The sequence below is a fragment of the Sceloporus occidentalis genome, unplaced genomic scaffold, assembly GCF_023333645.1.
Source record: "Sceloporus occidentalis isolate IW3139 unplaced genomic scaffold, rSceOcc1.0.p SCAF_19, whole genome shotgun sequence".
Lineage (NCBI taxonomy): Eukaryota > Metazoa > Chordata > Lepidosauria > Squamata > Phrynosomatidae > Sceloporus > Sceloporus occidentalis.
The window spans coordinates 5,334,593-5,356,157 of NW_028316999.1; the positions used below are offsets into that span (position 1 = coordinate 5,334,593).

The 21,565-nt window shown below is 39.6% G+C and overlaps 1 protein-coding gene across 1 annotated transcript; it reads right to left on the minus strand.

Annotated features, from left to right (window-relative positions):
- Nucleotides 1-2,790: 2,790 nt before the first annotated feature.
- LOC149302343 (chorion-specific transcription factor GCMa-like) lies at nt 2,791-7,858 on the minus strand. The gene is made up of 5 exons (XM_089482429.1): nt 7,760-7,858; nt 6,307-6,559; nt 5,902-6,014; nt 5,285-5,413; nt 2,791-3,387 (listed from the first exon to the last, which is right to left on the minus strand). Exons 1-5 carry the CDS (start codon nt 7,856-7,858, stop codon nt 2,791-2,793), a joined length of 1,191 nt encoding a protein of 396 aa, XP_089338555.1.
- Nucleotides 7,859-21,565: the final 13,707 nt, after the last annotated feature.

Sequence of the window (21,565 nt, forward strand, 5' to 3'; positions counted from 1 at the left end):
GATTGGTGGTTGGTGGGGATTTATTTGTCCAAGTGGTGATTTCTACAAGTTCCAAAGCAGGAAAAGATCTGGGCTGACCAAGCATTATAGGAGTTGCAGTAAGACTCTACAGAACAGTTACCTGCCCTCGACCTGCCACATTTGTCCCTTTACCTAGGGGTTTATTCAGTGAAGTCGGAGTTTTCAGGTAGGTATAGGCTCACCAACTCCGCTTTGCTTTATGAAAGGTCAGCCCAGTGAGTTTGGATTTGTATCCATTAACAAATCTTTATAATTTAAAATATATATATCTGCCGTATATAGTTCTTTAACTTTGGTAAGGTTAGGAGCAAAGCTTATTTAGTAGTCGGAAAACTTAACACTTTATTGCTCTGCACATGCCGAAAATGATTGTATAGAAATTTAAAGAGTCCAATACAGCAGCTGATTATTGTAAGAAAGAAGTTTTTAATTGTTTTATGGAAAAAAAACATTTTGTTTGTTTGCTGTGTTATGGTTGTAATCTTAACATCAAATGTTGTGTAATTACATTGAAAAGGGAAATAAAAGCATTTAATTTATGTATACCAATGAAGCCACTTGCTGTAATAGCCTCACCCCCAATTGAAGGGTTAAAATTGAAACCTGAATGAATGCATTACATATTTCTCATATCTTTTTCATATTGCTAGACCTACACGTCTGACATAGTAATAAAAAGAAAAGAAATGCCTTCCGCTTCATCACCAGGTGAGAGGTCTTCATCAGGGCAGTGTTTAAAAGAGAAAATACGAAAGGTGCCCAGGGGTTAATAGCTGCAGCGAGGACTGCGTGCTATTTAAAATATCTGTGTAACCAAAGTATACAGACTTCAGCCGCGTTCTACACCAGGCTTTATTTTATACGGGAGCAGATCCGTCTTTCAAATGTTGAAATTGTGCTTGCCTGTCATCTGCAATAAATGGCATTCTTGCAAATGAGTGTCCTGGTTTTGTGTCTTAATGAAACTGGTATTTTATGAGCTGTCATTGGATTTTGCCAATAATGACACAGGAATTTTACATATGCAAGTTCCTAAAATCCAATGGGGGGTGCTGTTGGGATAAGTCTCGCGTAATGCAATGGCTACTTAAGACCGAGCATGAAGGCCACGTATGTCATGAAAGGGGACATGTTCTGAAGGGCGAGTATGCCTTACACTCATCTTACGTAGGGAAGAGAAGTATTGTCGGGCATACCAGCACAGTGATATCTTTCAATTCATGACGACGGCGCTAGGAAAATAAAGCAAATAATGGCAATCGTATTAGGCAATTATGCTTCGGACATTTAGCATAAATGAAAGCTAATATTAAATCAAATTTAAATAGTTAATGATACCAGAGGTTCGGTGGATTGTACTAATTAATGAAGTGTCTAGTTTTACTACATACATATATATATTTCTCATACACTACATGCGATGAATCCATTTTGGAGCTTGGTGGGCAGTGAGTGTAGAGCAATTTACGTACTTACGGTATAAATGTAAGTCCTGCTGATGAAGGCTCATTCTAGGTTAAAAGGTTTGGTTTGTAAGGCCTGTTTCCAGTACAACTGGTATAGATTTTGAGTAATGTCCCTCAAGATTGTAAGCTTGCAAGCAGGGCTCTCTCCACCTAATGTATCGGTTTGTCTTAGTGTGTCAATTCTTGTCTTGTCATACCCCTTGAATATATGTATTGTACTAAGTGCTGCGTAGATTGTTGGCGCTATATAAATAAACAATAATAATTTTTGCAGTAGTTCTCAATATGCAGTTATAGCCTTGTATTCAGAACAGCATGATACAGCTATGTTAGTGACTATATCATTGAATCAAAATTTGAACCGACCCTAAAGTTGCCGGAAGGATATTTTATTGAATGAATAATGAACTATGTTTAGAACCTACATAATGTTTCCAAACATATATATGATATCCCCTTCAACATTCGGTAAACCCTAAGATTTACAGCAACTGATTAAGGAAACTGTCCAACTCTGCTATACATATGGGGATCGATTGAACGCTGTAAATTACAGTTCACCGTGTTGTTCATGGTATGTCTGTAGGACAGAGAAAGCTTCATGAGTAGCATAAATTTGTAAAACTGTTATCAACATTGAATTTGCCACATAAACACCCATTCAGAGCAATATTTGTGTAGCTGAACCTCAAAGCCTTAAATGAATCTATTACTTAACGTAAAATGCAATAAGCAGGCCCCAAACGAAGAATGCTACAGTCTGCGAGAGTGGACAGCCACCTGTCACTTGTCCAGCCTGTTTTAGAAGTGGATACTTCCAGTAATTGATGCAATCCAGCGTAGATAGACAAGCTGTTCCATTAGTTTTATGACAAAGTGATCTTACATACTTAGACTGCACTCCCAACCTGTCAGCTTTGAGCCCCAGGCTATGGTGCATCATCTTATAATCTTTCAGCAGGAATGTAATATATGACGATATGGATCTTAGTTCAAAGTGTGAAAAGTGATCCTTTCGCAACAGCAACCAATGGAATGCTTAAATGAGAAGGAACATTCTACTTTATTGCTCTCATGGTAAGACCACTTTTCAAACTTTGTGCCGCTTATTTCTTCCTTAAAAAAATCCCTACTGTATACTCTGTCAATCGATTTATGCAATGGCCCACTGAACTCTTCAGTGCTACAAATCACTAAAATTGGATGTCAATGACTGCATTGCACCATTTTTCATAGCTGGCTAAGAACACAAGACCTTACAGAACACGATTATTGGCTACATTACAAAAAAGCAAATAAATGGTCAGGATGGAGTAACTTGATTTGAAGTGTATCTAAGTAGGCATGGCTCTTCTGCATAAAGGTGATAGACAGCTGATGGAGATCCCCCAGTGTTGTAGTCTACATGCAGTTTGCTTTCATGGATATCATTTGTGCTGGATTTCAAGCACCCTTTTGGTGGTTCAACATTTTCTGTTTGCAGGCTAACCGAGTCATACCAGCTATGTAGGTATGACATATCCCAGTACAGGTTTTCTATGGAATTGTCATAGGTGGAAAAATGCTGACCTTTTCCAAAGATCATTTTATTCCATAGGTCTTCTTCATCTTTCCCCAGCTCAAAGTCAGCTGCAGGTTCCATCACATCGTGGTTGATGTATCCACCACTCTCATTATGGTTGGCTCTCCTGGGGTTTTTATTCCATTCTACATCATTCAAAGGTTCCATGAAATAAGTAGTTTTACCAAAGCTGTAACTCTTTGCCATGGACAAGCAATTATTTAATATGTTCTCTGCAGATGAATGATTGAGGTCCAGCTCATTAAAGTCACAAAAAGATGGATTGTTTGAGGCTGTCTGGGACTGGTTCTCCTGACTTTGTATCTCACCTGTAAGAAACTTACAAAAAAAAAAGTATGATTGAATATTAGAATTGAGAATTGAATAGAGTAAATTTTATGTAGAACACATCATACGTCTTCTTGATTTGGGCCACATTGCGTTGGTAACATTCTAATAAAAAGCTGCTGAATTCAGAATATAAACTGCTAAGGGTAGGACTCACATGAAAATGCTATTCATTTAAATTGCATTTCATTTTTGCCACATTTGTTTTTTGGAAATGGTGTTTTCTGACCTTTTGGGTTGGACAGAACTCAGAGTATTCTTAAGTTGCAAAATAAAATTCAGTGTGGTATCTTAATGGGGGACATGCCTGCCCCCTTCTGGATCATCTGTGAATGACTGCTTGTTACATTTTATGACAATAAAATGTAACAAGCAGTAGTTGACAGTTGCATAATATCCTAGAAAATATTCCGGGCCAGGTTCCTAGTCATTAAATTAAAAAGGAGAACATTAATTAATTAAAAGAATGTAGGTAAAGTTACAACTTTGTACATATATTAACCCTTGACCTTTTGGCTGCCCAATGTCTTGAATTCACTACTGAATTTACTGAGTTGTCTGTTCCGTGTCTTGCTATAGATTATGTCCTCACTGCTATTATTATTATTATCTTTTATTTATATAGCGCCAACAATTTACGCAGCGCATAATACAATACATAAATTCAAAGGGTATGACAAGACGAGAGTTGACAGACGAAGACAAAATGCACCAGTTAGGCAAAATAATTGACGTTTAAAGCAATCCAAATGCACAGGTCTATATTATCGCGCTATGTCTAGCATCAACTACGCAATAGCAAAAAAAAAATTAATAATAAAAAATGATGGACATTTCCTGACAGATTTCTTAATATGTGAAATAATTGTTGACTATGGGCAAGGTAAATTAACATAATTCGTTTTTGGAATGCTGTAAGGTGAATTATGTATTTTGGCCGTGAGCTAAATTAAGCTGTAACTGAGCAACTAACTCCATGTGTGAATTTAATACAAATACCTGTATCACCCGTGGCAGGTAAAGTTACAAAATGTGAAATTGGTAAACCAAAGAAATGTGAGAACTCTACGTAAAGTTACTGGTGCAACCAGCCTGCATCTCTCCTGTTGTTGGTTCCCATGAGAATAGACTAAGTTATACCAAATTTTCCATAGGGCTCTCTCATTACACTATTTCGAGGAGCTCATAATAACCTTCTCATTTATGCTAAAGCCCTACACTTGTCCTATCTATACACTACAATAAAAAAATGAAAAGGGCAATCTCATATTTCATTAAAAAGCTAAATCTCCCAATGGGGATGGAGTGTTCTTGACTTTATTGTTCGGTTGTAATTCTTTAAGGGGGAAAATGTGTCCTTTAGCATCACGTATGGAGCTGTATCCAGTAATGTAGGTTAGTATTTTTCCAATATTATCCAATAGTATTTTGTTCCAATAAACTTCCTTTATCTGCAGACCTGAAGGCTGCCAGAGTTGTCAGATATCTGAAATGTTGGTAGACTTTCCCCGCTCCACCACACTGAGCTCACTTTTTATGGCAAGGCTATTAAAGTCCTGCTTAATTCATTCTATAGTCTTTAATTGGTCAGGCTGGGTGATATTAGAAATTACTGCTATCGAAAATATGAAATAGCCCAATAATTCCTATCTTATACCAAAGTGTAAAAACAGACTTCACACTACTTGCTTTCAATTTTAATTATTTTATGCAGTTCATACACACAATTATTATTGTTTAACACTCATATCTACCAAATAGTCTGAGCTCCTAGAAAAGAGGGACATCAGGAGAGGAAAGAGGAGCCAATGGATTTGGGTCCCAAAGAGGGACTCTCCTTCCTAAAAGGGGACTTTATGTTATGTATAGATATAATATTTTCAATTACCTCTTCAGTTCTACTCCGTTTAAGCCGCAGGGAAGTAGATATAATTGCAGCACGTTTCTTGTGGCCAGTCTTTCTAGTTTCTGATTCAAGTTTTGTTTCTGGTTTTGGATGGTCATGAATCCCCTTAGTCTTTAAGAAAAGAAAAACAAAACAGGCTGTCATAATGCATCCGTCAGTGAATGTATTACTGACAGACTACTTGGACTGAGCCCTTTGTACAGGTGTTTCAGGGGCCCTACGTGACAAAAGTTAGGTGGACCTCATTATTTTTTTTATAGACATGGTATAAGTCTGCGTCCACTTCCACTGAAGAGGCTACGAAGACCAACAGAGCACAAAGCAGCTGCTTAATCTTTTTATATGATAGACACGCCTTTGCTTGGGTAAAACATGGAAGATCTCCAGGTAAAATGTGAGTATTTATTGAATTCAATACATGAAGCTTCAGTGAGGGTAACTAGAGTAAGATGATCTGAGTGTCTTGTTGAGTACTTTACCCCCAATGCCCAACCCAAGATTAACCCTGGAAGTATAATAAAGGATACATTAAGTACAATGTTAGCATGGGTGACCAGATAGATAGATGGATGGATGGATAGATAGATAGATCATCTTACTTGGAAGTATATATAGGGTCCTTCATGTCTCCAGAAGTTGGTAACTGGATATCCACCATGACCACGACAAGAAATTAGTTTCAAAGATCCGTTGCAATTCTGGCAGCGTTTACCTGGACGATAAATGGTTAATATAAACACTGGTGCATGCCTATGTGTATATTTATATCATGCATAGTTTTAGCTTTTGTTTACATGGATGTGGTAATTATTCTAGTTTACTCAATAATGAAAATATCTGGAAAGATCAATGTTTATGCTTAATTATTCTAATCTGTTTTCTTTTGCTGTTCCTTTAACATTGTGACTTGAGGTGCTACTTTGTACAGTTGCCTCCAGGTGGGGTGGGTCTGTAGTAGAACCCAAAAGAATATGGCAGGGATCCGTGAACAATCATATACGTACTCTGCTGTTTTTGTCGTGCTTTGTCGCATATGGCCGGCCTCAGGTAGGTCTTCCTGCCGTCTGGTGCTGTGCAGTCATTGCTGCAGACAAGAACACCGAGGCAGGACTTCTTCAAGATGCGAGAGTTGTGGTTGTTGGTGTTACGCATTGCCCAGCCACTGAGATGTCTCTGTGCATTTCTATCTGCAGAGCTGTAAATATGCTTCACGTAGGAATCAGGCCACTCCTGAAACCAATCCGTTTGCTTTGGGTCCTGAAACAAAAATGGTGTAAGGCAACATGAGGCCAAGAACTCTCCAACAAAAGTAATTCATCTAGTAAGCTAACTATATACACACAGAGATTAGTATATTATAATAATTATAACTTTCAAAAAGTATGAAGTTTAATTCAATTCAGATTGTAAGCAATTTTGAGCAGGGCCCTCCTGTTGTTTCTGCAAGTCAAATTGTTATGTCATATACTACTTTTTCTGTCTTGTCTACCCATTGTACAGCTTTAAAGAATTTCATGGTGCTATATAAAACAATACATAATAACAATTCAAGCAGGAGAGAAAATTATTATTATTAGTTATACGTTTATATAGCGCCATCATATTCCACAGCATTGGGCAATGAGAGAAAAGTACCGCCTGGGACGCTCAGATTTCATTAGCTCAGAGTAAACTATAAAAAGTAATCTCTAGACTGTGCCAATTCACTGTACGGTTGGTTTAAAACACACAGAGACCCCAAGATCTGCTCGTCTCATCCTACCTTTCAATTTTATTTAAATTCCATTCTGAGCTTCCTTATGTTAAGCTCATTAACTGGTTTCACATTGAAATCAAGCTGTGAAAGTGATGCTCTACATGTATTGACTTTTGGTGAGCAAGCTGCCAAAAGTTTCCTTCCAATTCACCCTTGATGTCTTGCTAAGAATATGTCTGTCTAGATATCATCTGTATTCTGAATCATTTACTAGCATATTAGATTAGATACACAAATTTAATACAAATAACCCAAAGCATAAGATCATTAACGGTAACATAAATAAAAATACATATATGGTGGATCTTGTACAGTCACTGGGGGATGCATAGTTACTGCATGAATGAAATGAATGAAATAATTCAGCATTGTAGTGGAATACAAAATTAAATGTAAAAAAAACAACTTCTAAATGTAAGCTCCTTGAGACTGAGATCTAATGTACAAACCTATATAGCTGATAAACTCAACAATCAATATTAACTAATATCTTTGTAAATCTATGTTTTATACTTACATTGGCCAATCATATATATTGGTTCTTGCATAAAATGTAGATTGAGAAGTGAATTCTCCAATAAAGTGCTTTAAACTGTGAATCTAAACCCAACTGCCCAATCATTTTCTTCTCTTGGGGAAGTTTTTCTTAAATTTAAATTGAGAAAAAAAATGTAGAATAATTAAATTGTAAATGACCATACCTGTGGAAGCTTCATGTCATTAATATCCCAATTGACCCTCATGGTTTGGGGAACAGAGACCTCATGTTCTGTAGAAGAGTGGGAAGACACTTTAATCATTGCTGATACAGGGATAGATAATGCTGGTTCTTGAAAAGTACAGTATATGCCAGATCTGACCACTTCCAAGCAGCTGTGACAAGGAAGTCGCTTTCTATACTTACTGCGCTAAATGACAAAAACAAGATGGTTTAAAGGCAAAAATCTACCTTGCCCTGCCAGAAAAACTTGTTTTGTAAATTGTTTTGCATACCTGGAGATAACAGCAGAAAAATAATGACAACATGTGGACAAGACATTCAACAATAAGAGAAAGGGAAATATAATATATAAACCAGTAACATCCAGAATATCATGGTGGTCTGGTTGACATCAAGATAGCTGTGTATTGCAAAAAATATTTAAAAAACAGAGAAGAAAAATGTTCAGAAATTCCCTGTTTTTTTTCAGTAATATTTTTTCCTGTTTTCTTAAATAAAATAGTGGAGATGGCATCAGCGATATCATTGAGAATAAAGATCTATCCATTAGCTTAGAGGTTGACGAAAACATTATTACTTCTGCAGTTCCTACTGGAGATATAGTGGAAAGTGAGATTATTTCTGAATTCCTTGTTTTTTTCTGAATTCCCTGTGGAAGCATGTGGTTTGTTACCACACATACCACACAATTTAATTCCTGTAGGATCCATAGGGGCCCTTAGGTGTCCCTGCACATACACTCTACTGGGCTTGTAATGGTGACATAAAGGGACCCCACTGAGGACCCTACTGCTATGCAGCTGGTGGTCTGGCAGATGATCAGTTAGAACATTCGGGTCCATTTCGAACTCAGGCAATTTAGGAGATCAAATGAGTGCAACAGCCTTGAACATAATGGGGAGTATTGGGATGTTGGAGAAAACAAGGCAAAAGAGGTTAATTACACTCCAAAGCTGTTGGAAAACCCTTACCCTTGTGCTATAAGTTCCATGCCACCACCTGGTGATCCACTCCAAAGCATTACTTTAAGTGGGTAGAGTTGTGACATCACAGTGTGATTTTTCATAGTATGCTTATTAAACGTCCCTTTTGTGGATACAAAGTGATTTATTTGCGGTGTTGCACCCAGGGTGTGGTCTCATTTCTTGTTACTGCCCTGGGAAACTGGACTGTTGGGACTTATGCCACGGTTCTCTAATGTGGCTAACAGTGATGTATTTTTGCAAGTATATAGCATAGCATAACGTCTTTCTAAGAACTGGGAAATAATTGTTATATCGTATAAAAGGATAAAATTATCTCACTGTCCTAGCAGCCATCATAGACCTACTGCCTAGATACATTACTGAGGAAACCTGCAGGAAGGTGGAAGCAGTTAAACATGTTTGCAAAGGTAGAGATAACATCTGCTTAGTGATAAAGAGCTCATTATGTCCAGTCTGTCCTTAATGCAGGAGAAAAGTTATGCAATTGCCTGCTGGGCCTTTGAAAAGCCATCTAAAGAAATATTGGTTCTCGTCAAGGAGGGCTCTGCCTGGGCTAATCTGATCTTACAATACCTAATATTTTTCAACCAGAATTACTGTCAAATACACACCTATATTTGCATCTTTTGACAATGCTATAGTGTAAGGACATTACACCAGCCAGCCAATTCTGTAACGCTGTTACAGTAAGGAGTAGTGAAAATGAATGACATAAAACACATTAACATATTTGGTGGTTGAGACAGTAGGAGAGGACGGAATCAAGGGTGTTTGGTAGTGTTAGGAAGAAAGGTTGTACACTACTTGGAAAAGGTAGGTTTTCCAAGAGCATTTAAAATGATGTATGAGGGAGCCTGACAGAACAGGGTAGAACATTCCAGAGAGGTGGTACAGCAGATGTGAAATTCTGAATAGGTAATAATGGTAGAAGAGAGACGGAAGCCATAGAGGAATGAAGAAGGTGGTTAGGAGTGTTATTTCTCTTGATGGAGAGCAGACAGAAGATGAAGAAGCTATGGACGAAGATACGGAAGCAGAAGTGGGACTGGTCAGCAGAAGTGGTCGGGAGAGAAGGTAGGAAAACATTTAAAGAGCGTGAGAGAGTGAAAGAATGAGAGTGAATGAGAGTGAATGTGGATTAATATTCTGAGCTTTTTGCTTCATTTTTGTCCGATTCATGTGAGGTGCCGAGCCTGGCTTCATTTTCGTGACGTCGTACAAATTGTCGAGTTTACCAAAATTTGATACATTTGCAATTCATAAGAATCTGAATACACAAATCTTGCTAACACCACCACTTTGTGCTTCATAACATTAGCAGTCACTCCTAGTACTTTTCCATACACTTAACATTATATTCCAGTAACCATATGACTTTTAATACATACAGTGCCGTGAACAAGTATTTACCCCCTCCCAATTTCTTTTATTTTTACTTCTTTGCCACATTTAAATGTTTCAGATCATCCAACTAATTTTAAGATAAGACAATGTGAGTAAACATAAAATGCAGCCTTTAAATGATAATTTCATTTGATGAAGGAAAAGAGTTAATCAAAACTAATCAAAAACTCTTCTTGGAAGAATTGTTTTAATTCAGCCATGTTGGAGGGTTTTCAAACATCAAGTGCCTTCTTAAGGCCAAGTCACATCATCTCAATCTGATTCAAGTCAGGACTTTGACTAGGTCAAAAAACTTTATTTTTGGTGCCATTCAGAGGTGGATTTGCTTGTGATGGCCAGATATTTTCTGGTAAAGAGCAGAATTCATGGAATACCATGCACAAAGAGGATGAGATGCTCTTAGCTCTTAGTAATTCTTACTGTACATATCACAAATCTCTGTTTTGTATGCGGGTACCACACAACACTGAGTGAGAATATCAAGAATTTTCACCTTGGCTGCTAATTCAGATATAGTGCTAGAAAAACCGACATAAAATTGTCCTAGACTAAACACGGGTCGGGACAAATATATTCTAACCTTACTTGAAAGTCTGACCCTGATGTTTCGTTATGCTCATTGAAAAACTTAAACATACTGGAAATTTCTTTTGTCTCAAAATGAAAGGAAAATCAGTGTTGTCGGCCACAGATTCTGTATCATTAATATTACCTGACATTTGCATCAGTGCACGATATGTACTTACACCAAACATTTTTTTTAGCCTAAAGGGCTAATTACGAAATAATGTCAGTAAAATTGGCTCAAGGACAGAAGGGCAAAATGCCAGTAGAATTGCTTCTAGGGCGTGACACTGGATATCAATCAATTATATTCAACAGCATATTTTACTTTAAAATAAGTGGACGCGTTGCCGTTAATTTAGAGTTAAAAAGCTGTTTAAGCCATTACTGAGCTCTTCCGTTTGAAAACAATGCAATTACATACTGCATTACTCACTTGGTTACCCAAGTCTGTCTTATTATAGAGATTAGCTTGATGATCTGAAACACTTAAGTGTGACAAATATGCAAAAAATAGAAGAAATCGGGAAGGAAGCAAATACCATTTCAGAGCACTGTACAGTACATTTTTTGTCTTTCTCTGCCACCCACCTCCATGTTCTGTTTAGCCACTGTACAGCACTACAGAATATGATGGAGCTATATTAATCACTTAATACCGATATGTGCGCATGTGTCTATTGGATCAAAGTCTCTCTTAGCGCTATTGTATGTTTTAAATGTGTTAAATAAAATTGTTGAACACCAACGTTAAGAAATGGAACAGATCCATTTACTGAAACACGCAATACTCTTGTTTTTTTTGTTCTTTTTCCTGCAAAGTTTATTGAGGTCTCAGTAGAGAGGAGGTTGCCATTTATGCCCTACACACATATATATATATATATATATATATATATATATATATATATATATATATATAAACTCTTATTATTTCAGCAGCCTCCAACATGTTCTAGCTATGTACTATCGTTCCAATGGTTAGAATGCTGTTTTTCTTTTCACCTGACAAGATATTTATCTTTTAATCTTAGCAGCGTGGTGAAAGTTGCTAAATTCTGAACTCTAAACAAACATTTGCATTTTTGTTCTCATATCAGAGTATCGATCTTCTAATGCCTGTAAATTATTGAAACCTGACAGTCACTATATTTACAGAAGTTATTTGTGTGATACAGTGACCTTTCACATATTTCTATGGAAATGTTTAGATATAGAATTCATAGTGAAAAAGATTTGAGGTTCTCTCATGACAATTACGTGGCAGACAACATAATAACAATGAAAAGGTCATATCAAGCAACAGATGATGTGAAATGTCATCTCATAGGCCCTTCTCCTATTTTCCAAAGGCAAACTAGGTTATAAACTAAAGAGCATCTATTCCCAATAAACGGATTATTTTAAACCCCATTTGGGGATTGAAAGATATGACCAGTGTTATAGAGTACCTGTTGCTCAAAGCTGATGTTTGAGAATAGGTATCAGATCCATACTACATTAACTCATCAGTCTCTGTCCATGATCATGACTTTAAGATATCCCCCCTCAAAAAAACACTATTGGGATGCATTCGTGTATGATGTCATATGTGGAGTTCTGTACAAAAGCAACAAGGTTACAGTTTTTAACCCTGCACGCAATAGACCGGCCCAGATATTTTGTACAGTAGAAAGGATATCCCCAAAACCTTTCACAGTCTAAAAGTGAAGATATTGCAGCCTTCTTTTTCAGATTTAATAAAAGCTATGATTGAGAAAAATTCATTTTTGTTTTTATTTCCTTTTATTTGCCAACCTGCCCCCCAGTTATGCACATCTGCCCCCAGGCTTACCACTCTGCCCCATATATGCCCTATACCCCCTTATATGCCACTCTGCCTCTGCCACTCTGCCAGACTCCGCTCCTGCGACCCAGAGGATTCGGGTCTTGACCTGGAGAACCGGAGAAGCAGTGCTTCCCAGGTGTGGATATGCCTTATGCCCCCCCCCTATTTGCCACTTTGCCTCCCACAGATATGCTTTATTCCCCCCTGATATGTCACTTTGCCCCCCCCCAACTTACCGATGCATCCGTACCACTACGGGGTACTTACCTTCCGTCCCCCTGAACCGGCGTTCTACTGAAGCCCCTCGTCGCCTGTAGCCGCTGGCAGGTTTCCTGAACGCAGACTGCATGAACTCTGGCTCTGTACACACACGCCACCGTGTGGCCTCTTATAGACACTACACTTATGCGTTCCAAGCGGTTCCTCCGTTTCATGCGGGGCGGGAAATACAATTAGTAGGTCTATTTAAACCTGGCTGTTGCACTAGCTCATTGCCTGTGATGTTGCCTCAGTGCCTTGTGCATGTTGGCTGTGCTTATTAAATACCTTACTTCGTGATTTTGGCTTCTGACCTTGGCTTGTTTTTGACGTTCCTGTCTATCTCCTGTGTTTGACTTGGCTTGTTTTTGATTATCCTGTCCTTGCCTACTCCTGACCTCGGCACCGTGTAACGACTACTCTTTTGCCTGTTGCAACCAGTATACTGCTCTGCTCCCGTACCGGTGGATGGACACACCGGTTCGTGTGTCCTCTCGTCAGTAGCGTACCTAGCGGGGGGCGGGGGGGCGGTCCGCACCGGGTGCCGCTCATCAGGGGGGTGCCAACTTGCCGGCACCCCTCCAGAGATGGACAGTAATGTCCGCCGCTGGAGGAGAAGGCTCGCAAGGGAGCGGTATCGGAGGTCTTTAACAGACCTCCGGCTCCCTTGAGTGATTTTAAGCCGGTTCCCTTGAACCGGCTTAAAATCACTCAAGGGAGCCGGAGGTCTGTTAAAGACCTCCGATACCGCTCCCTCGCGATCCATGCGGCAACTGCTGTTGTGCGCCGGGGTTTGTTGTCATATCCCGGCGCACAACACTGAAGCCGCGCCCACCGCCGTCCGTGCCCTCTGACCTGGAAGAAGACAGAAGAAGAGGAGCGAAGAAGACAGAAGAAGAGGAAGAAAATGAGCTTACTGCTGTAAGAAGAAAAGAGGAAAGGTAGGAAATCATTCAGTGAGAGTGACAGTGAGAGTGGATTGGTATGTGTGGAATCTGTGGATTGGTATGTGTGGATTGGTATGCGTGGAATCTGTGGATTGGTATGTGTGGATTGGTATGCGTGGAATCTGTGGATTGGTAAGTGTGGATTGGTAAGTGTGGAATCTGTGGATTGGTATGTGTGGAATCTGTGGATTGGTATGTGTGGATTGGTAAATGTGGATTGGTAAATGTGTGAGAGTGATGGGTGTTATGCTGTACCATTTCCAGTGTCTTTTTCATTATATAATTATGCTCTAAAGTACATCATAACTCCCATCACTCTATACTGTTCCATACAGTGGCAGAGCTGGGAGACAGAGGCCTTGCACCCCCACCGCAGGACTCCTGAAAGGTAAGTGAACTTCAAAGGGGGGAGAGGGTAGATAGGGAGAAGGGAGTGAGACGGGGGGATAGGGGGTAGATAGGGAGAAGGGAGTGAGAAGGGGTAGATAGGGCAGAAGGGGGTGAGAATGGGTAGATAGGGAGAAAGGAGGGTAGCAAGAATATTGAAATAAAGAGTCAGAATGAGAGAGTGAAAATGAATGGATTAATGTGTGGATGAATTGTTTGAATGAGTGAGAGAATTAATGAATTTGTGAGAATGCATCAATGAATGTGTAAATAATTTGTGTGAAAGAATAAATGATTGTGTGAATGAATTGTGTGAATGAAAGTGAATTAGTGAGTGACTGTAAAAGTGTTTGTGTTCATCATAGGTGTATAGTTGATTTGTCAAAAAGGCAAAGATGGTATAAGCAGGGTGTTTATGGGACAAAAATGGCACAGGCAGGGTGTTTATGGGACAAAGATGGCACAGGTAGCGTGTTCATGGGACAAAGATGGCGTACACTCGGCTGTTTGGGAACAATGCTGACTCATGCTGGGCTGTTTGGGGGCAAAGATGGCACGTCCTATGTGTGTGTAATTTGGGTGCTGGTCAGGTTCTATGTGGGCAATGTGGTTTTTTTTGGAGGGTTATTAAAGAAAGCACTATTATATGTTCAGTAAATGTTATTTAAACGTATTTATTTTACTTATAAGTTATTAATTTATTTTTTCAGATTTCTTGTTGTTTACAGTTGACATACAGTTTACAAATTGGTGCAATAAATATCCTTAACATAATTTTGTAGATGTCTTTACATTTGGTGGGGGGGGGGTGCCACTTACAGGATCCGCCCCGGGTGCCAAATATTCTAGGTACGCCCCTGCCTCTCGTCAAGACCACCAAGATCAGGTGCTGGCTTCGCATGCTTCCCACCTTCAGTCGCTGGAACAAAAGATGGACACTATTACGGAGTTACTCCGATCTTTAACCACCTCCGGTCCATTGCCCTCCTCTGCAGCCTCAGCGTGACTCCCTGCAGCTTCGATTCCTTCAGAGTCTGACAGACTTCGGGGCGGAAAACCTCCTAAGATGCCTGTTCCTGAGAAGTATGCTGGGGATCCTCGTGAATGTCGGGGGTTTTTGAATCAATGTCAACTTCATTTCAGAACCCAACCAGAGACTTTTTCCTCTCATGCCAATCGTGTGGCATTCATTATTAACTTACTCCGAGGTGAGGCCCTTGCTTGGGCTTCTCCCCTTATGGAACATCAGTCTCCACTATTGGACGACGCGGATGCCTTTCTCGCTGCTTTTCGTGCTGTATTTGATGCTCCCGGAAGGGTTGAATCCACCGAGGCAAACATTATGGAACTGCAGCAGGGCAAAAGGTCTGTGGCCCAGTATGCTATAGAGTTTCGTACTCTTGCCTATGAGACTGATTGGAACACCCAAGCCTTGAAAGCAGCATTCCGCAGGGGGTCAAACGACTCAATCAAAGACACCCTTACCTATCGAGATCTGCCCGAGAATTTGGAGGACTTTATCGCCTTGTGTGTCAAGTTAGACGCACGGGGCCAGGAGAGATGTCTAGAGAAGGAGAGCGAAAGAAAATATCGCCCCTATCGCCCGACTCCACGACCTCATCCTGCACCCACCATGGTGGAATCTTCTACCCCGGCTCCTGAACCCATGGAGATTGGTCCTCTTCTCCGGCTATCTGACGCTGAGAAACAACGGAGACGTGTCTTGGGACTCTGTTTGTATTATGGACAGAAGGGTCATATGGCTATTAATTGTCCCAAGAAGTCGGGAAACGCTCAAGCTTAGTGGACGACCGAGGCATTCCACTAAGCAATGTAAAAGCCTCAACTGCTCCTTCTGATACCCGATTTCTCATACCCATCAAGCTACAGTGGAAAGGTCACCAAGTGGCCACACAAGATTTCATTGACTCCGGTGCCGTGGGGAACTTCATTGACCAGACCTGGGCTCAACTCCAGGGTATTCCGCTGGTTTCTAAATCCCAGAGCAGTACTGTGGCAGCAGTGGATGGGACACCTCTCGGTCCTGGCCTTATAACTCATGAAACACCAAGTCTTCGTCTGATTGTGGGTCTCCTTCATTGTGAACAAATTTGCTTTGATGTTCTCTCCAGTCCGCACCTTCCGGTTATCTTGGGATTGCCATGGCTGAGGAGACATAATCCTATGATCAACTGGAGTGAGGGACAAATTACGGCTTGGGGTTCTTGCTGTTTTCGAACTTGCTGTTTACGTCCCTTAAAGGTGAACTCTATTCTAGAAAGTCCCTCAGTCGACCCTAAAGGGATTGTTCCTACACAGTATTGGGACTATCTGGATGTATTCTCGAAACAGAGGGCCGATACCTTGCCCCCTCATCGCACTCATGATTGTGTCATCGAACTCCTTCCAGGGACATCTCCCCCTTCAGGTCGGACATACCCACTTTCTGGACCTGAGAATCAGGCTTGTCGATATATATAAAAGACTGTCTGGAAAAGGGGTTTATTCGCCCTTCCTCCTCCCCGGCGGGTGCGGGGTTCTTCTTTGTTAAGAAGAAAGATGGATCTCTCAGACCCTGCATAGACTACAGGGGGCTGAATAAAGTAACATGAAGTAAAGTAACAACGTGAAGAACAAATACCCACTACCCCTCATCACAGAATTTTATGATCTCCTAAAGGACGCCAAGATCTTCACAAAATTAGATCTTCGTGGTGCGTACAATTTAATCAGGATCAGGGAGGGAGATGAATGGAAAACCGCTTTTAACACCCGATTTTGGCCATTACGAGTACTTAGTGATGGACTTTTTCAGCCAACCTTGAAGACCATAGGAGCCATGTTCGTCAAGTACTACAACGTTTAAGAGAAAATTTCCTGTACGCCAAAGCTGAGAAATGTGAGTTTGAACGTAGTCATATCAAGTTTCTAGGATATATAATATCCGACACCGGATTGGAGATGGATCCGGAGAAAGTCACAGCCATTAAGGAGTGGAAAAGGCCCACAGACCTCAAAGGAATACAACGATTCTTAGGTTTTGCCAACTATTATCGCCCTTTTATTCGCAATTTATCTCGCATTGTGTCTCCCATCTCCGCTCTAACCCGTAAGGGAGCCACTCCCGGCAATTGGCCTTCTGAGGCTGTATCGGCCTTTGAAAAACTTAAGAGGGTCTTCTTATCTGCTCCAGTTCTTCACAGACCGGACCCTTCCTTGCCCTTCATTCTCGAAGTGGATGCATCTGAGACAGGCGCCGGAGCTATCCTGTCTCAAAGAGACTGCAAGACAAACAGAATTCATCCTTGTTCATTTTTTTCTAAAAAATTCTCAGCCGCGGAGACTAATTATGACGTGGGTAATAGGGAATTGCTGGCCATCAAGATGGCTTTAGTGGAATGGAGACACCTCCTGGAAGGGACTGAGACTCCAATCACTATAATTACTGACCATAAAAACTTACTGTATCTAGAAAAGGCCAAAAGACTCAACCCTCGCCAAGCACGTTGGGCCTTATTTTTTACACGCTTCAACTTTTTAATTACCTACCGCCTGGGGTCAAAGAATATTAAGGCTGACGCATTATCTAGACAATTTGAGGGTCCTCATACCGTTGTGAAAGACGAGACCATCATTCTGTCCGATTGTATTGTTGCCAACATTTCAACTACCGTTCTCAAAAGCATTGCCCGGCAGCAGCGGAGGTTTTCTGCGTGCATCACACAGATGTCCACCGGCTGCCAGAGAGGAGGATCCAGGTCCCCTGCAACGCTGCGGGGGATCTGGATCTTAGTCTTGCAGTCTATTTGAGGTCTGATTATAAGAAGACCTTGAGTATAAGACGAGGGGTATTTTTCAGAGCATTTGCTCTGAAAAAAACCTTGTTTTATATTCAAGCAATAAGTAGTAGTAGTTAATTGCACAATAACCAGTACATATTGGGGCTAGACATGGGCTTTTTGTACAGTTAGAAAATAGGTAAGACATATCACTCAAATACGCAATTAGGCTATTTTAATATAACAAAGTAGTTATCAACAATGTTGTTAAATGTTTTTTTCCTTAAACAAATGTGTTTTGCCTACGTGTTGTGCTCCTACAGCAGTATTTTCTAACTTCTAATTGTCTCTCCAGGTAACATATATCTTGTATGACCTTTGACGTTATGCGACTATGTTGTTTTATTGGAAACATGCAGAGAAATCCTCGTCCGTCTTGTACATTCATGGGTCCGGTTAATTCTGCTGCCCCCAGGTACTACAATTCCATTTTCCGTCCCTCTCCAGCATTTAACCAATTTATACAAACCAAGAACGTACAATATGCATTACAGATGATAACGGAACTGAAAAATTGTAAGTTGTAGGACTGTCCAACAAATGTGTTGCTTAATGAGAATTTCATACTCATCTTGTGTATTGGAAACCTCCAGCACCATTTGCCAAATGTGTTTCTTTATGACATGAACTGTTACGTTTGTTATAAACATGCTTGTCTCTGAATGTGCAAGAATCCATAAGGGAACACATGGAATTATTTGCTTGTCAGATATTTTGTGTTGAAGTTAAAAAAGTTCAGAAGCTACCTTGTAGAATACAAAATGTTTAGTTATACATATAACATGCTTTTGGAGCTTCAGAGCCACCCTCAGAGGGTAAAACTGTTGGACCCCATGCAATGCCCCAGTGATGTACACCACCCAAAATATCTACCTTTCTGGGTATTTTATGTACTATTTGTTGTTACTATCATATCCCATTGTCTTTGGCCCCTGGGGGAAGACTGGGGTTGCTTTTAAACATTGGAGTATGAAAAAAAGAAAGCCACCTTTTTTACATATCTAAGTGTCAAGGTGTGAAACAGCTCAGTTAGGTAAAGCTAAGGAGAACAGATATTGCTTAATATATCACCCTGTAAAAGTATGGGGCTTTATGTGATCACTTGGGTATGTACTGTCTATACAAATACATAAAATATACAGAATGTATGTGGCCCAACATATACAGTATGGGTTTGTCTGGGGCCCTATTATAAGATTTTTTTTTTATGCTGCAAACCTTTTAAGTAGCCCTTTTCTTAGAAACAATTGCCCCAGAAAATATAATTCAGCTCTACATTTTGTTTGCCTGCTAAGAAATTATTACAAACTGCTAAACATACTATTTTTCTTATTTCAGAGGCCCTGGTGTGTTTTTACCATGTATATCAATATACAGATGTCTATGATTTATACAATGATGCGCAGTATTGTGAGAATTGGAGTGCTAAGATCACACATATATAATAATATATATATATAATAATATATATATATATATATTGTGCAGCATCAGACCATGAAAGCAGGGTCTGTATCATTGCCTTTGCTATATAGAACATGGCTAAATACAATTTAAAAAAAGACACATATAAATCTGTATTTTTTGTTTTAATATATTAACAGAACCACTTTACATGTGTATTATAAATGACTTTGCCAGTGGTGGATGTTAGGCAACTCAAGAAATAACATACAAATACGTTCATACAACTTCTTGGCATCCGTTGTAACTTGCCCTCTGCAGGGACAATATGAAATGTTTTAGTTGTCCCTTTTTCCATTACACTCGATAAAACCGTCAAACTATACTGTTACAGTATAAAGACAATTGCTGGATGGGAATATTCAGCAGCAGATGACCACAGCAAGTTTCAAACACATTAAATTCTAACTAGGAAGGAGACAATGCAGTGCCTTCTGTAGTCTGAAGGTGGCAGCAGTGCTTAAGAGTGCAACATCTTTCAGTTCAGTCTTTTGCAGGGCATTGTTTGATGGTCAATATCAGATCTAACATACAATAAGCTCCTGTATCCAGTTGGAGTACTTTTTTTGTTATTTGCAATGCCATGGTGACCCATATACCTTAGAGCACCTAAAGATTTACCTGTATGTTGTAGGTTATAAGCTTCCCTTGAGTGCAATTGCAATTACTTTAACACATATTGTTCAGACAAACTATATCAGCACAAATTAAACAAAACACCAAACTTGGACACGCTATATACGCAAAAAAAATAATCAATGAGTTAGGAGGGCTGCAGATCCACTTTTGATTAGAATTAAATAATACAAAACTATAGTGTTTAGTCTGCAGGTAATGACTATTTGTACCAACACAGCCACTTAAAAATCAGAAGGAAAAAAAAAATAAAAATCAACAACTACGGAATTGACTTTTTAATTCGTATTTCCTAACCCAGAGCTTGGCCACATAGCTCTAACTGTTGCTGGATTTCAACCCCCAACACTCTCAGTCAGCTGGTGCCTGAATAACTATGATAGGGATTACAAACCAACAAAAAATAGGATGTGGCATCCCAGCACTGTTGGCAAGCTCTGGGACCCGGTGTTAAAGTCTTAAGGCATGTTTACTTAACCATTGAAAAATATATTATACAAATGACACCTACAAATGCACGGGTATCGTGTGTTACAAAATGAGTTGTTCTTGGAATCTAGAAATTGCTATTCAGCACCTATCATATGAACTAATAAGGCAACAGCAGTGTTATAAATATATATATATATATATTTATACTACAGTAATACTTGTATCCACAGTCTATTACAGGGGAAACATGAGCAGAGTTACGGAGACACTGACCCTTTCAGTGCCAGACTAGTCTGCAGCTTTACCTGCTCCTGGTGTTTCTGGAACAGAAGGCAGGTTAGCAGCAGTGAATGTTTGGTGCCTGTGAATAATAGTAATGCTAGCTACAGTAAGTATAACTAGGCAGTTCCGCATATCTCAGGAATGCTTATCTTTTATTACGAAGTAGGGGTGTGATAGACCCCTTGCCGTAAAATCTTCTAATCAATGGAGGTTATGCCTATGCATTAAAAGCCATTCTGATGCGACCACTTTTACCACTATACCGTAATGACATTACTTTCTTTAGAATTCAACAGGTTTTATGCATCAGGTTAATAAGTTTTGGCAAGTAAATATTATGCAAAGTAGGACAACCAGACTATAAGGAAAATACGAGTTTTATATCATAAATAAATTTCATGTGTCACAAAGACATAACCTAATTTAAGTATTAACAATAGTAGTTAGTAAGTATTTTGAAGCCCAATAGATAATTTGGAGGAGTGGATACGATTACTGGTTTCATTATTTGGTACACATGTAATCTGCGAGGGGGGGGATCACCTGCTTGCATGAAACAATAACCGCTGCTAGTTCGGTAAGCTACTCTTTAAATGTCACTATAAAGGTTTCTATGATGGCTGTAGTTGTTGGAGACCTACGTTAGTCACATTACTTTACTAGGAATAATTACAGTAGCTGTAAGCGTGTCAGTGCACAGTTTATACTGTGCTTGAAATTTGATGTTGTAGCATCTGGCGTCCTGAAATGGTGACTTGG

Bases quoted from the DNA above. Each gene is read 5' to 3' on its own strand.
- LOC149302343 (XM_089482429.1), bottom strand. From the start codon at position 7,858: ATGATTAAAGTGTCTTCCCACTCTTCTACAGAACATGAGGTCTCTGTT. The intron at 6,015-6,306 runs GTACGTATATGA...TTTATCGTCCAG, and splicing joins AGCACGACAAAAACAGCAGA to GTAAACGCTGCCAGAATTGC. The intron at 5,414-5,901 runs GTAAGATGATCT...CTTTTCTTAAAG, and splicing joins GACCCTATATATACTTCCAA to ACTAAGGGGATTCATGACCA.